This window comes from Mesocricetus auratus, unplaced genomic scaffold (genome assembly GCF_017639785.1).
Source record: "Mesocricetus auratus isolate SY011 unplaced genomic scaffold, BCM_Maur_2.0 Super-Scaffold_100676, whole genome shotgun sequence".
Classification (NCBI taxonomy): Eukaryota; Metazoa; Chordata; class Mammalia; order Rodentia; family Cricetidae; genus Mesocricetus; species Mesocricetus auratus.
The window spans coordinates 40,703,022-40,716,617 of record NW_024429266.1 but is presented as its reverse complement, the minus strand read 5'-3'; the positions used below and the strand labels follow the sequence as shown (position 1 = coordinate 40,716,617).

The 13,596-nt window shown below is 39.7% G+C and overlaps 2 protein-coding genes across 3 annotated transcripts in view; one reads left to right on the top strand and one right to left on the bottom strand.

The window, feature by feature from the left end:
- Odr4 (odr-4 GPCR localization factor homolog) overlaps nt 1–5,617 on the bottom strand; it is a 28,036-nt gene extending 22,419 nt beyond the window's left edge. Inside the window, exons 1-3 of one of the 2 annotated variants that reach the window (XM_005073471.4) lie at nt 5,468–5,617; nt 3,293–3,413; nt 265–399 (exon numbers count right to left, since the gene is read on the bottom strand). In XM_005073471.4, coding sequence (XP_005073528.1) covers nt 265–399; nt 3,293–3,391 — 234 coding nt within the window. In that variant the 5' untranslated portion in view covers nt 3,392–3,413; nt 5,468–5,617. Of the gene's footprint in view, nt 1–264; nt 400–3,292; nt 3,414–5,467 lie in introns of those variants that run through there. The other variant, XM_013115867.3, reaches the window with a different exon arrangement.
- Nucleotides 5,618–5,712: 95 nt separating this feature from the next.
- Nucleotides 5,713–13,596, top strand: part of Tpr (translocated promoter region, nuclear basket protein) — a 56,533-nt gene continuing 48,649 nt past the window's right edge. Inside the window, exons 1-5 of the mRNA XM_005073474.4 lie at nt 5,713–5,866; nt 6,223–6,519; nt 8,149–8,253; nt 10,501–10,574; nt 12,807–12,903. Coding sequence (XP_005073531.1) covers nt 5,845–5,866; nt 6,223–6,519; nt 8,149–8,253; nt 10,501–10,574; nt 12,807–12,903 — 595 coding nt within the window. The 5' untranslated portion in view covers nt 5,713–5,844. The remainder of the gene's footprint in view (nt 5,867–6,222; nt 6,520–8,148; nt 8,254–10,500; nt 10,575–12,806; nt 12,904–13,596) is intronic.

Here is a 13,596-nt window from a genome sequence, read left to right as displayed (position 1 = left end):
AACCATTGGCATGCATTTAAGAAAGAATATTGTAAAATTCCAGTCTGGTAACCTGGGAAGCATTTTATTTTCTGTTGTTTATCAATTAAATAAAAACACCAAGCCGGGCGTTGGTGGCACACACCTTTAATCCCAGCACTTGGGAGGCAGAGGCAAGCGGATCTCTGTGAATTCAATGCCAGCCTGGTCTACAGAGCGAGTTCCACAACAGGCTCCAAAACAATACAGAGAAACCCTGTCTCCTATATGGAGAGTCAGTTTTACCTGGCTGGCATGTTCTGTGGCCCATTCTTCATCCAAAGTATCCAACTTAGCTTTGGGATGCTTGAGGTTCTCATTCTGTTCCTCTTTGGGTGGTGTTCTAGTGGCAAGAATCACATAATCCTTTTGTGAAGAACACTTTAAAAACAAATTGTAAAAGCTTATTACAGTTATATCTGAAGAAATAGATATCTCATGCAAAACAGCACTTCAGCAATTGAAACTGTTCAGACTCATATTATTACGGAAGCTATACTCATGGGAACTGATTTTAATGAACGGTTTTACAGTATGTCTCATATGCTGTTATTCTTTAATGTACATGATATCAGCTTATTATGATTTACTAGGACATCCTCAATATAAATCACAGAGTGGTCTTTAAAAATGATTCTGGGCCAGGTGGTGGTGGCGGCGGGTGGCAGCGGCACACACCTTTAATCCCAGCACTCAGGCGGCAGAGGACGGTGGATCTCTGAGTTCAAGGCCAGCCTGGTCTACTAAGCAAGTCCCAGGACAACCAGCACTATTACACAGAGAAACCTGTCTCAAATAAATAAATAAATAAAAATAAAATGATTCTGGAACTGTGGTTGTAGCTCAGTTGGTACAGCAACTTCCTAGTATGCAAAAGACTCTGGGTTTCAATCACCAGTGCCACATAAACCAGGCATGACGGCAATGATGGCATACATATGGAATCCAGCACACTCAGGAAGTAGAAACAGGAGAACCATGAGTTCAAAGTCATCCTGGACTACAAAGATTTATAGGCCGGTTAGGGCTATACAAAATGTTGAACAGATTTTTTTGTTGTTACTGTTGAATGTGCAAGTGAACTAACATACCTAAAATATAATATGCTTAGTCAATACACCAATTATTTATTTTCTCTGTGATTTAAACGGATTGCATGTTTAGCAAGTATAAAATCTCATTTGGAAAATGACAATGACCTTGTTTACTTTATTTGGATTGCCATAATATTTAAAGGTAAATAAATAAATAAACTTACATAGATGCATCAAGAGAACAATGGAGGGGATTTGGAACAAAATTCAAAGTGGTTTCAAACTCCAGGTTCTTCATTTTTAACAGTAGTTAAATGGCAATCAAAAGTGAAAGATTACAAATAAATTTATGGACTGGAAGAGATCTCAGTTCGATACAGCATGGTTCCTAAGTTAGCTAATGAGGTATATAATGTAGTTAGAATGGTGTTACCTCCAAATATTACCTAAAACTCCCTAGAGATCATTAGCATGATTGTACTAATTACAGAAAATCACTTCCAAATGTATACATGAGTGTTGTATGGCTTGATTAAAGGCCATGTTTCTTAGGGCTGGAGAGATGGCTCAATGGTCAAGAGTAAGTATTCTCTTGCAGAAGACCAGGTTCAGTTCCCAGAAACCACACCTGGTAATTCACAACAGCCTACAACTCCAGCTTTAGGACTCCAACTCCATTGGGTTCCTTGGACATCTCAACACACATATGCGTGTGTATATATACGCAACACACACTGAAAAAATCATGAAAATAAAATGAAAAATATCTATCTTTTTTTTAAGGTCCTCCCCATCTCTTCTCTCATTATTTTGGAACCCTGTTTTACATAGCCGAGGCTGGCCTCAAACTCACTATGTGGCCAAGACTGATCCTTCTGCTTCTGCCTTCCAAGTACCAGGACTACAGCATGAACAACCATGCCTGACATAGAGGTGTTGCTTCCCTCGTAAGATGTTGGACTTTGAAAAGAAAGAGAAACTGACATTTAGAGTAGTAAAGGCAATCTTGAGAAGACAGAAGTGGACAAAAGTGAGCTCTGGAATCAAAGGGAAGAGAAAGAATGCAGCAAGCGAAGAAATAAGGACAGTATAGATCTGGATGTAGTGGTTCACATCTATACTGAGAATGGTACGATCAAGGCCAGTTTGGGCTCCACAGCAAAATGCATGGTTGAAGAGGTGCTGAGTGAGTCAGGCAAGCATAGGAGGTAGGTTAGCCTGGGATCCTATTTCACTTGGGTCATCGCTTGCCTGCCCCTCTTGTAATATATTTGGTAGCCTAGTCCTTCACCTGCCGGAACCATGGGCAAACACCCCTCTCCTAGCAACCTCACCCTGAGGCCTCTACCTGCATCGGGCTACACATTACTTCCATCTCAAAGGAACAGTACAGACTTCCCTGTCCTCGGTCACAATCACAATTAGGCAGTTTCTATTCAAGTGTATTCCCAACATATCTGGTAAGAAGAATAGCAATGTCTAGCCAGCTTAAAATGGTTACAGGTGCATGCACAGTTAAACAAACTGTCAAGTGAACTTTTAGGGAAAAATCCTATGCCAATGAGTGAACTTAAATTGAGTTAAATCAGGTGAGGGCAGCACATGTACATTAGGGAAAATAAGCATCAGATTGTATGTAACCTAGCAATCAAAACAGACAACCTCTCAAACTATATCCTTAGAACCAGCACCTACTTCTTTTGAACCCCATAAATCTAAGCCACAAACAACAATTCGGACACTATGTACTCTCATTCACGTGGCCTGCAGTGAATCTGCATTTTTGGTTTGTTCCTTGCCACATTTGCAAATTGGTGAGTCCTTATTTTCAATTTGGATAAGAGCCCATGAACTTAGAATGAACTAATTCTCACTGTGACCATGCTGACAACCACCAGGAACGCTGGGGTTGAAACTTTAGGCTTTATTTTGTACCAACTAAGCTATCTATGTATTTAGTCCAAAACTCAAAAAGAGCCAAATGTGAATAATCTGGCCAGTGAAGAGTTACATTTTGACCTTTGAACATTGTAAGTCACTTTCACAGTACCAAAGGGAATGTGATCCTACTTATTCCAACTTCAGCCAGGGGTTCCTCCCTTTTAGATGTTTGGGTTACCTTCTTCAGATGTATGTCCCTTCCATATACAACTCTGAATTTACTATTAAATGGCATACTTAATTTAACTTAATGTGTAATTTGTTTTCATCAATATGCAGATTAACAGACACATACATACCTGTCCTATCAAAAGACCAGAGACAAAAGGTTTTCCCTGGAGATTGATGCTTGAAATATACTGGCCAACAGTCTCTTCTACAATGTAGGTTCTTCCCATTATTGACAGCCAATTCAATAGCCTAAATTATAAGAAATAAAGTTTGCCTTTTGGGGAAAAAAACGTAATTTTTGACGTTTTAGCATAGGCAGGTGGGTATTAGAGGGGAAAAGTGGTACAATCCTGATAATTCCCTATGTCTTATGGTGATTATTTATGAAACCGGGCATTCTTTTTTGTACAACTGAAATGTAGCTTTGGAAATCTGGGCACATGTGCTGTAAGAAACAACTCCCTGAGGGCTGGAGAGATGGCTCAGAGCTTGAAAGAGAGCTTGCTGCTTTCCCACAGGGCTTGAGTTCAATGTCTGGCACCCAAGTCCAGTGGTGCGCAAATGCCTGGAGCTCCAGGAAAACTGATTCCCTTTTCTGGAGTCTGCACACATGGAGCATACCCACACAGATATGCACTGCAAATGAAAATGATAACACAAAGTACTTTTTAAAAAGAAAGGAAGGACAGACTCCCAGCCAGACAGGGGACAGCATGCCTAGAGCTCCAGGAAAACTGATTCCCTCTTCTGGAGTCTGCACACATGGAGTATACCCACACAGATATGCACTGCAAATGAAAATAATAGCAAAAAGTACTTTTTAAAAAGAAAGGAAGGACAGACTCTCAGACAGACAGGGGACAGCATGCCTAGAACTCCAGCACTCCAGCAGCTCAGGCAGCTTTGATGCCAGGAGGTAGATGTCAGTCAAGGCTATATAGTGAGTTCCAGGCTAATCGGATCTAAATAGTGAAACCCTACCTCAGAAACAAACAAACAAAAACACACAGAAAGAAACCAAAACAACAAAAACAAAAATCACAATTACCAATTAACATGAGAAATCAAAGCTATTTCTCATTCTTGGGATAAGGAAATAATGAAACCATTCCATAGTCAACACATCTAAGTTCTTATTTTAGATCTACTCCTCCTTTGTTAATTTATTGGTGAATTTCCATGTTCTCATTTCTAAATTATGAGAGATTAATGAATTTCTGGTTAGTTCATTAGTTCATTAAGGGGCAGAAAAATACAAGTTTCTTTACACAATGTATATTACACAATTATTACATTCTAGAAATTGCACTCAGCGGGAAGGCACAAAAGCTAACAATGACTGCTGACATGAGACAGCCACTTAAGTAAACAGTAGTACAACAATGATAACTGACTACATCGCTTCCATTCTACACCGGGCATTATTCTAGGTACTTTACATGCATTGACATTTAACACATAACACCACGACACAGGTACTACTGTCATCTCCGTTTTATACATAAAGAAATCAAAAAGAAGGAAATGTTAAATGACTCCTCCAAATGACAAAACTGGTGTGTGTGTGTGTGTGTGTGTGTGTGTTAGGCGAGATTTAAACTCTGACAGTCTGTTTTGCTTACGCCGACAACATATACTGTCCTTCAATCAAATCATTGCAAAGGTCAGCTCCTGTTCTCTCCTTCAGTTTGTGAATGGAAACTAGTATAATATCCGTACTAACTTGATCCCTCCCACCTCCTCCATTGAAAACAGGGTCTGACTACTAACCCAGGCTCTACTGGAATTACCACCCTCTTGCCTCTTACTCCCAGTTGCTGAGGTCACGGGCATGCACTAGCTCTTATTTTCAATCAAAAGTCAGTAAATTCTTCCAGAAAAGTAACCAGGCATGAAACAAAGTACATACTGAAAGTGCTGAAACATGATCTGGAAACAAACATCTTTGGAGCAAGATGATATTGTGGCAATTGTTTTAAAACATTTTCGTATAAAAACATCAACATCAGACATTTTTTTCTGCAATGTCATCTTTAATACCTAAAACTATATTCAAACTTTTCCTGACTTCTTTTTGTCTAAAATACTAACTGGCTTACTACTTAAATTCGCGTTGATCAGTACCTCCAAGTCCCAAAAGCACGTTTGTACGGGGTTTGACATGAGCTAAACTTCTCAGAACTGGGCTTCAGTGTGCACCAGGGTGACTGGCCATATGTTCCCTACACTCTATCCTTTCCTTGCTCCCTCTGGAGAGGAAGCTGTTGGTGCCCGGGTGCACTCACACTCGCAGGCCGACTCACTTGTTCGCAGACTGTGCACACGTGGCCAGTAAATCCCCCGAACCTTCTGTCAGCAAGAGAACTCGGAGGAGAGCACAAGGAGCTGCCTTCCAGGGTCAGATGCCACTCAGGTCCGGCGGCCACAGCCAATGAACTCATCAGAAAGCGACTCTGGACGCTCCACTTCCCGCTCCAAACTAGGGCACCGACGGGCGCAGCCTGATGACGCAAGCCGTCCGGCACCCATCTCCGCAGCTCTTCTCCCAAAGCAAGTGTGGCCTGCACCCCGCCCACTTCGGGCACCATTGAGAGCGTGGCGGCAGCCCGGAGCCTGTCGATCCGCCCTGCCGCGACCCTCTAGCGGCTCGGTTTCTAGAAGCGGCCACCGAGGAGTACCCATGGCGTCCCGAGGTTTTGACGGTAAGGTCGCCTTGCTCCTCGGGGGAAGGACGATGGTGGCTGAACGCGTATATAGCGCCACCGCGCGGACGCTCGCCACAGCCGAACTAGGAGAGCCGGGGGCGGGGAGAAAGAAGGAACGGGAGCGGGGGAGGGGCGGGGGGTGGGAAGCGGGGAAACGAAGCTCGCGGAAGCGACTGAGAAAGACTACATTTCCCAGGAGCCTTTGGGTCTGGCAGCAGGCGAAACCAAAAGTTAGGTCGGAGGCCCGCCGTGAACTCGCATTCCCAGCGTGCATAGCTTCCGGCGGCTGCGCGCGCATAGCGGGTGCAGTGGCGCGGCCCGTGCTGCGTCTAACACGGGACTCTGTTTCCCAGGGTCCCGCCGCGGGAGTCTCCGGCGGGCAGGCGCCAGGGAGCCGGCGAGCGACGCTGCAGACGGAACGCCTCAGGCTTCTGGGTTTCGCGCTTCGCCCAGCTCCTTCGTTTCTCCTTCGGCCGCCGCGGCCACGACCCCGGCCGACATGGCGGCGGTGTTGCAGCAAGTGCTGGAGCGCCCGGAGCTCAACAAGCTGCCTAAGTCGACCCAGAACAAACTCGAGAAGTTCCTGGCTGACCAGCAGTCCGAGATCGACGGCCTGAAGGGGCGGCACGAGAAATTTAAGGTGGAGAGCGGTAAGTGCTGAGCTCCTAGAGCTCTGCTCGAGCTGTGGCCCGACCTTCCTCGTCGCCCGCTTGCACTCTGCGAGGTGGGCAGGTAGCATCACACAGGCTCCATATGCAGTGTAGGCCCTCCCTTTTCTCCTCGCTGACTGGTTTTTTAAAGAAAAGAAGCGATCTGTCCTCCTTCCAGATCTAAATCTACCTTCATCACGTCTTACGGAGGAACTCTTAACTTGGACCCACATGCAAATTGTGGAGAATTTGGGTCCGTTTATACCACATTTTTAGGACTGTGCAACCCAAATCTGATTCCGTTTTGTTCTTAAATGACCGTAATTCCTCCTATTTTCTGCCCACCTGGATTTATAGGACTTTGTCAATATCGTCTCCTCGATGCCTTGTTCTTAGTGTATGTATCTCCATGTGGTCCCATATCGAAGTAGGTGGTCACGAAAATGAATTTGGATGCAAAAGACATTACTAGAAAAAAAAAACAGTGAAATTGCACTGAGTTGGATATATCGTGCTTCCCTCACAAAGTTGGAGATGTTCACAAAAATGAATTTGGATGCAAAAGAAATCACTAGAAGAGCAGTGAAATTGCACTAGATGAGTTGGATATAGTGTGTTGCCCTCAGAAAGTTGGAGATGGATAGAAAACATACAGATCTACTCATATGCCTTTGTAGTTGCTTTCATATGAGAAAGTTAGGAACTTTGTGGTTTGAACAGCCTTGAAATAAAAATAGTAATTACTGTTAATAGGATTCTTCTTGTTGCGTGTTTTGGTTTACAGTTAATTGAGGGAATTGGTGCTGTGTTTTTGTAGAGATTGGAAAACCCACCTGAATTAATTTCCACTTCAATAAAGTGTAATTATCAAGCAAAGTTGACAATCGAAATTATATAGTTAATTGATGAAATAAGAAATTTGTATAATACACAGTATTCTGATTATTAACTTATGCAATAAATATTGAGTGAATTGAGTGATTTATATGTCCCGATACCAATACTGGAATGAAGTAAACAGTCTCTACATGGTCTCCCTTTTTTTTTTTCCTAAGTTTTTGAGACAGGGTTTCTCTGTAGCCCTGGCTGTTCAGGACCTCACTCTATAGATCAAGCTGGTCTCCACAAAGATCCTCCTGCCTCTGCCTCCCAAGTGCTAGGGTCAAAGGTATATGCCACCGCCACCTGGCTCACTGTCTCTTTTTATGGGAGGTCTGCATGTTTATTTTTACAGAAGTTTAAGCAGGTTATATTTTAATTATTTTACACAAAACCTTTTTAAACAATTCAGTTTTTAATTAAATAAAATTTCAATTTAGTAAATACTTATTTTTAAATGTTTAGCAATCTCCTGAGGTCTGGAGAAAATACCAAGATAAGATATTGTTGCTGCTTAGAAGAAATAATTTCTGAATCCCCTTTTAGGCATTATTGTCTTTTGCTATATGTCAGCTGAAAATGTTAGAAAAGTCTTTTCAGTGCTGAATCTATATTGAGATTAGATTTTCCAGTATTGTATCTTAAGTTTTGCGGTCAGTATTCTAAGAAATGAATAGTGGTATTAAGACAACTGCTTTTGGGGGCATGTGTGCTTGACTTTACTTTTAGTGTTTGTATTGTCTTTTGTAGAGCAACAATACTTTGAGATAGAGAAGAGGTTATCCCAGAGTCAGGAGAGGCTTGTAAATGAAACCCGTGAGTGTCAGAACTTGCGACTGGAGCTTGAGAAGCTAAGTGAGTATTTAATTATATCTTTATAACTGTTCTTGGGTGTTCAGTTACTCCTTCGAGTAGCAGCACATATGCCGGGAGCCTTTCCAGATAGCATAGCCCTAAGCAGGGAATTACAAACAAGGTAAGGACACACCCAGTTCCCCTGCCTACAGGCCTGGAGGCAGACTGACTTAGTTGCTTCATTCTGATTGTCCTTGGGGCCTTCCAGACACCTCCACCCAAACCACAAAAAAAAAGTGTTTTTAGTCTAATTTGATGGTGACCACAGATTTTGGGCCCACACCTCTCCCTCATTACTTTCTCACAGATAATCTTATAAAAACGTGCTCTCTTGAGAGGGCTGTAGCTTTGCTTCGTACCCACTGAATAGTAATGAAGACTTTGAGGTGTGTACCTTTCTGTTCCCCTCCCTATCTCTTCCTAAAACTAACTTGTAAAAATGCTCAGGAGGCATTGTAGTTTGTATTCATAGTGATAATTTGTTTTTCATTTGGCAGTAAATACTTGGTGAGGGCATAGGTTGTTTCTAATTCAGACATTGATGTTGAAAGTGGTTTCACCACACATACTGTCATATAATCTTTTTTAAAAGGATCACGTTTGCTAGACCCGCGTGTATGTTTCCATCGCTTAGCACGTCGAAGGGATTTTTGATAGTAGCTAAAATGTATACTTCAGGATTTAAATAGTGACTTGTTTTCCTATTGAAAAATTAAAATTACTGATTTCATTAGACTTTATTGCAACTTTTATAACTACAAATCCATCATCTTCTATAAAGCCAACTCTTGAGAAAGAGCTTATTAAAGATTATAGAGGATGCTGTATTATATACTTTGCTTGTGATAGAAGAAAACTGGAAGGAAAGCCTTATAAAGGCCTTTAAATATAGTTTGATTGGATTTGACTTCACTTCATAGAGAAGGAACAAAAGAAGCTCTTCATCAAGTGCTTAAATGTCACCTTTTCTCTGGCTGATTGGTTTATAATTTCTTCAGCTACTTTTGATACGCTAACATTTAAAGAAAGATGTGTATTACATACATGTGTACATGCTCTCTCACACACAGTACTTTTCCACAGAAAAGCATAAGTCCTGCCTAAAAGTACCAAAGAATTTTAGGAGAGTAACTGATTGCATCTTCTTTTATGAGGTATTTAGAGAAGACAGGGATGAGCATAGACAAAGATGAGTACCTTCTTAGTGTGGACAGTTGTATTTGAAGTGTATGTATACAATTACAGATGTGTACACATGGAAGGTAGTAAGTAAAACGAAATAGAAAATCTAGAGTAGCAGTTTTTTGTTTTCCTTTTATGATGCAATTTAAAAAAATGTTAAATTGCCTATACATAGAAACTGGGAAGATAGATGGTTCAAGTGATTAAGACCACTAGCTGTTCTTATACAGAAGCAGTTCCCAGCTCCCACACCTTCTAAAATCCTAGGTCCAGGGCATGTGACAGTGACAGCTTCCTGACTCCTTGGGTACTTGCACACACATAACATTTAACATGGGCACACAAGTGTGCACATAAATAAAAATCAATCTTTTTAAATTACCTCTATGCAATGTTGCATTTGCTTGTTTCCTCTTTGAGGAAAGATCTTCCTACATTGTCCCAAGTATCCCCAAACTCACCTTGTATACTAGGCTAGCTTTGAACTTGTAGCTGTCCTTCTGTCTCTGCCTCCCAAGTCCTGGGGTTTTAAGTGTGTACCACTACACCTGACTTTAGATGCTTTCATGAAAGAAATTTTAAGGTGTGTATTTGAGGAGAGGTGTATATGGGAAGATAAACGCATCGTGAGTACTGATGGAGTGCAAACATAACTTTGTCTTCTATGGGAAAGGCACACTTTTTAGTAATAAAAAAGCGTGGAATTACAGATGTTTACTATGTAATGTAAAATAATTGCATTTTATGTAGTTCAAACTACATTTCGTGTATTGAACCTGACCTGCTTATTCTTTTTTTATATAAACTTAGAAAATGGTATTGAAAAACTGACATTGCTAATTTTACTCCAAATTGGGAGTAGAATTATTACATTTGATTGTAGCATCTTTAAACTTTTGGTCTGGAATACAGTAAGATCAGAATGTATTCACAAATTTGGAATATGGTTATAAATTAGTCTTTATGGACTCCAGTTCATTTTAAAAATGTGTAACGGTGGCAGTTGCATAAAAATGCCAATTTTGAGTTAACACATCTGTGTACATTATGTTCCTTTTCTTCTAGATAACCAAGTTAAAGTGTTAACTGAGAAAAACAAAGAACTTGAAACCTCTCAAGATCGTAATCTAGGCATTCAGGTAAAACTGTCCAGTAAATAACACTTATTGCAACTATGAATTTAAAAGTTTTCTGTTCTGCTTCTATGTATTAGATAGTAGTCAGTGGAAGATGAGATGTTCTGTTAGAACCTGCCGACAAATATGTATATAGAAATGTGTACATACAATTCTCTAAATTGATACTTGATGTATTATCTGTTGATTGGCAACTGTAGCCCAGCATTCACTGTGTTTCGATACAGTAAGGAAGCTGGGTCACTCAATGGCGATGTGTTTCTTTAGAACAGTAATTAGAATAACAGGTTAAATCTTATAATAATGTTTCTATGTTTTTTAGTAGGATAGTCATAATTAATCTTTCTTTAGCTATCTAGAACTACATTCTTAAGATTACATTTGATTTGAGACACAGATCTCAAAAAAAAATTAACTTTCAGATTCTGGATAGAAATGTAAAGTGCCCAAAATATATTGATAAATTATTTTGCAAGAAATGTAATTTAAGCACTTTAAGATTTATAATGTGGGTTTTTGTTTGTTGCCTCAGTGTAAAGAAAAGTTAGTTTCTGAAAACTTAAAAAAATAAGTTTGTATGTGGAAGAATAACAAACAGCATGTTCCTGGTGAGATAATTTTCCAAATTGATATAGGCTTTAATGCAAGGTCCTGATATGAATTCTATGTTTGCTAAAACAGCAACAACAGTGAAGTCTATAACCCAGAAGAACAGTGAGCACAGGCATAGATAGTTTAACAAAACAAAACTGGTAGAGCTAGAAAATAATGTGTTTAACTGCTTCATAAGCCTGTCTGTTAGTCACTAATAAAACGTTAGATAGAACATACAGTGAGAAGTTTGATTTCATTGACAGTTTCATTGATAAGCTAGGACTGCCAGCTTGCCAATACTGGCACAGAGACTTATTAATTATAAAAGTTTGGCCTTAGCTTAGGCTTGTTCCTAACTAGTTCTTATGACTTAAATTAACACACATTTTTTTACTCTATATTCTTCCATAAGACCTATTACCTCATCTCCATACTACCCATCTTGATTCCTCTGTATCTGGCTTGTGACCCTGCCTTTCTTCTTCCCAGAGTCCTCTCTGGCCCTGGAAGTGCTGTCTAACCTCTTCCTGCCTAGCTATTGGCCATTCAGCTCTTTTTTAAACCAATCAGACAGCACCTTGGCAAAGGCACATTTTCTCTGTAAACAAATGTTCTGCAGCATTTCTCCCTTTTTGTCTAAAATAAAAAGGAAAGTGTTTAACTCTAACACAGTAAAATTATATACAATAGGAACAATTATATTTACAATGTCCAGTCCATTTGTATTTGGCACTTTTGGAGAAAATATTATCTATTCTGTCATGATGAGTCCAAAGTTTTATACCTAAACCACTTTCTATCATAATGTATTACCATCCTAAAAATACCTTTTTAGGCCGTAAAATATTTTCTTAGATAAGCAAGCTGTTTTGTTTCTCTACTTTTATAAACTTTTCATCTTTTGTAAGTTTCTTTTTTGAATTTGGTAACAAAGGAAATGGTATAACTGTCTAGTCTTTCGTCCCCGTGAGAGACCCAAGAAGGATAAACCATTACCTGAGTAAGCAGGAGGTACAGAGCAAACAACTTCCAAAACTATGGAAATGATAGAACAGCTGGCTGCCTTAACAGACACCCGGGGTTCCTCTGCAATGTTGAGGCACCTATCTACAGGCCTAGACTATCTGACAGATGCAAAGAAGTGTGCTATATAAATAGTGAATGAGAGCACAAAATGTTTGTAGGAACAGAAAAATGCAGGTTAAAGCAATAATAAGATAATTGTGTTTCATCTCCAAGTGTTGGCATACATTTCTCCCTTCCCTGTTTGAATACTCTGGTTAAGTGATTGGTATTGTTGCTTAGAACTCTAAAAGCATCTAAATGGCTATTGACCTCATTTGAGGAATAATTTGAACTAAAGTACAAATGTATTAACAGTTCCCACAAATTATTTTTGAAGACAAAGTAGAAATCTATGAAATACCTAAATATAAAGGCTATGTAAGTAATTAGGATACGTGTTGAATGACACAAATTCATAAGCCTGGGGAAAAAACGATTTTCACAATCAGAAATATATATAGGTATGTTAGGATTATGAGTATTTTTTGACTTCATGATACCTAAGTTGTAAGGGAAAGAAAACATTTTTAAGTAACTGTTAATGTTCTTGAAGTATGCTATTTCTTGATATGACAGAGCCAGTTTACAAGAGCAAAGGAAGAATTAGAAGCTGAAAAAAGAGACCTAATCAGAACCAATGAGAGACTGTCTCAGGAAGTTGAATATTTAACAGGTATGAAGAAATGCTTGTGCCTTTAACTGCATTCTTTGTTACTGGTTCTGTTAGGAATTATTTGTTGTGATATACCTTTCTTAGATTTCTTTAGTGTGGAAGGGTTGATTCTATTGTTTCTTCCATTTGCTTATCTTTAAGCCAGTGTCAAGGGATTGGCCAGGAAGGAATATCACCTGCCTTTACCTGCAGATCTGGGTTTGAGGCCAGCCTAGGTCAGTCTGCATAGTGAGTTGCAGGTCAACTAGAAGTATACAGACAGACCCTGTCTTTAAGTAAATAAATAAAACAGTTTTACTTGTCTAGGAAGTTTACCCGTGAAAGTTGAGAGTCACTATAATTTGAACCAAGTTTTACCTATACAATTCTGTAGTACAATACTATTTATTTATTTTATCTTGTTATTTTTCTCGGGCCTTCTTCAAATTCACTTACTAGCCTAAACTGACTTGAGATTTATTCTCCCAAGTGCTAAGATTATGGGTGTATGCCACCATGCCTAGTTCCTACTGTGCTGTTTATAATACCAAGTTGAAAGAAGTTTAGTTGTATAATTGTAAAAGGTGAACTTCCATTCATTTCATTTAGATACCTTTACTATTCATAAACACTATTTTAGAACCTAAAGAAAACCAGTGTTTTCAAATCAACTGGAGCATGGGCAGGTTGCCAGTGGCTATACCACTGAAGAAA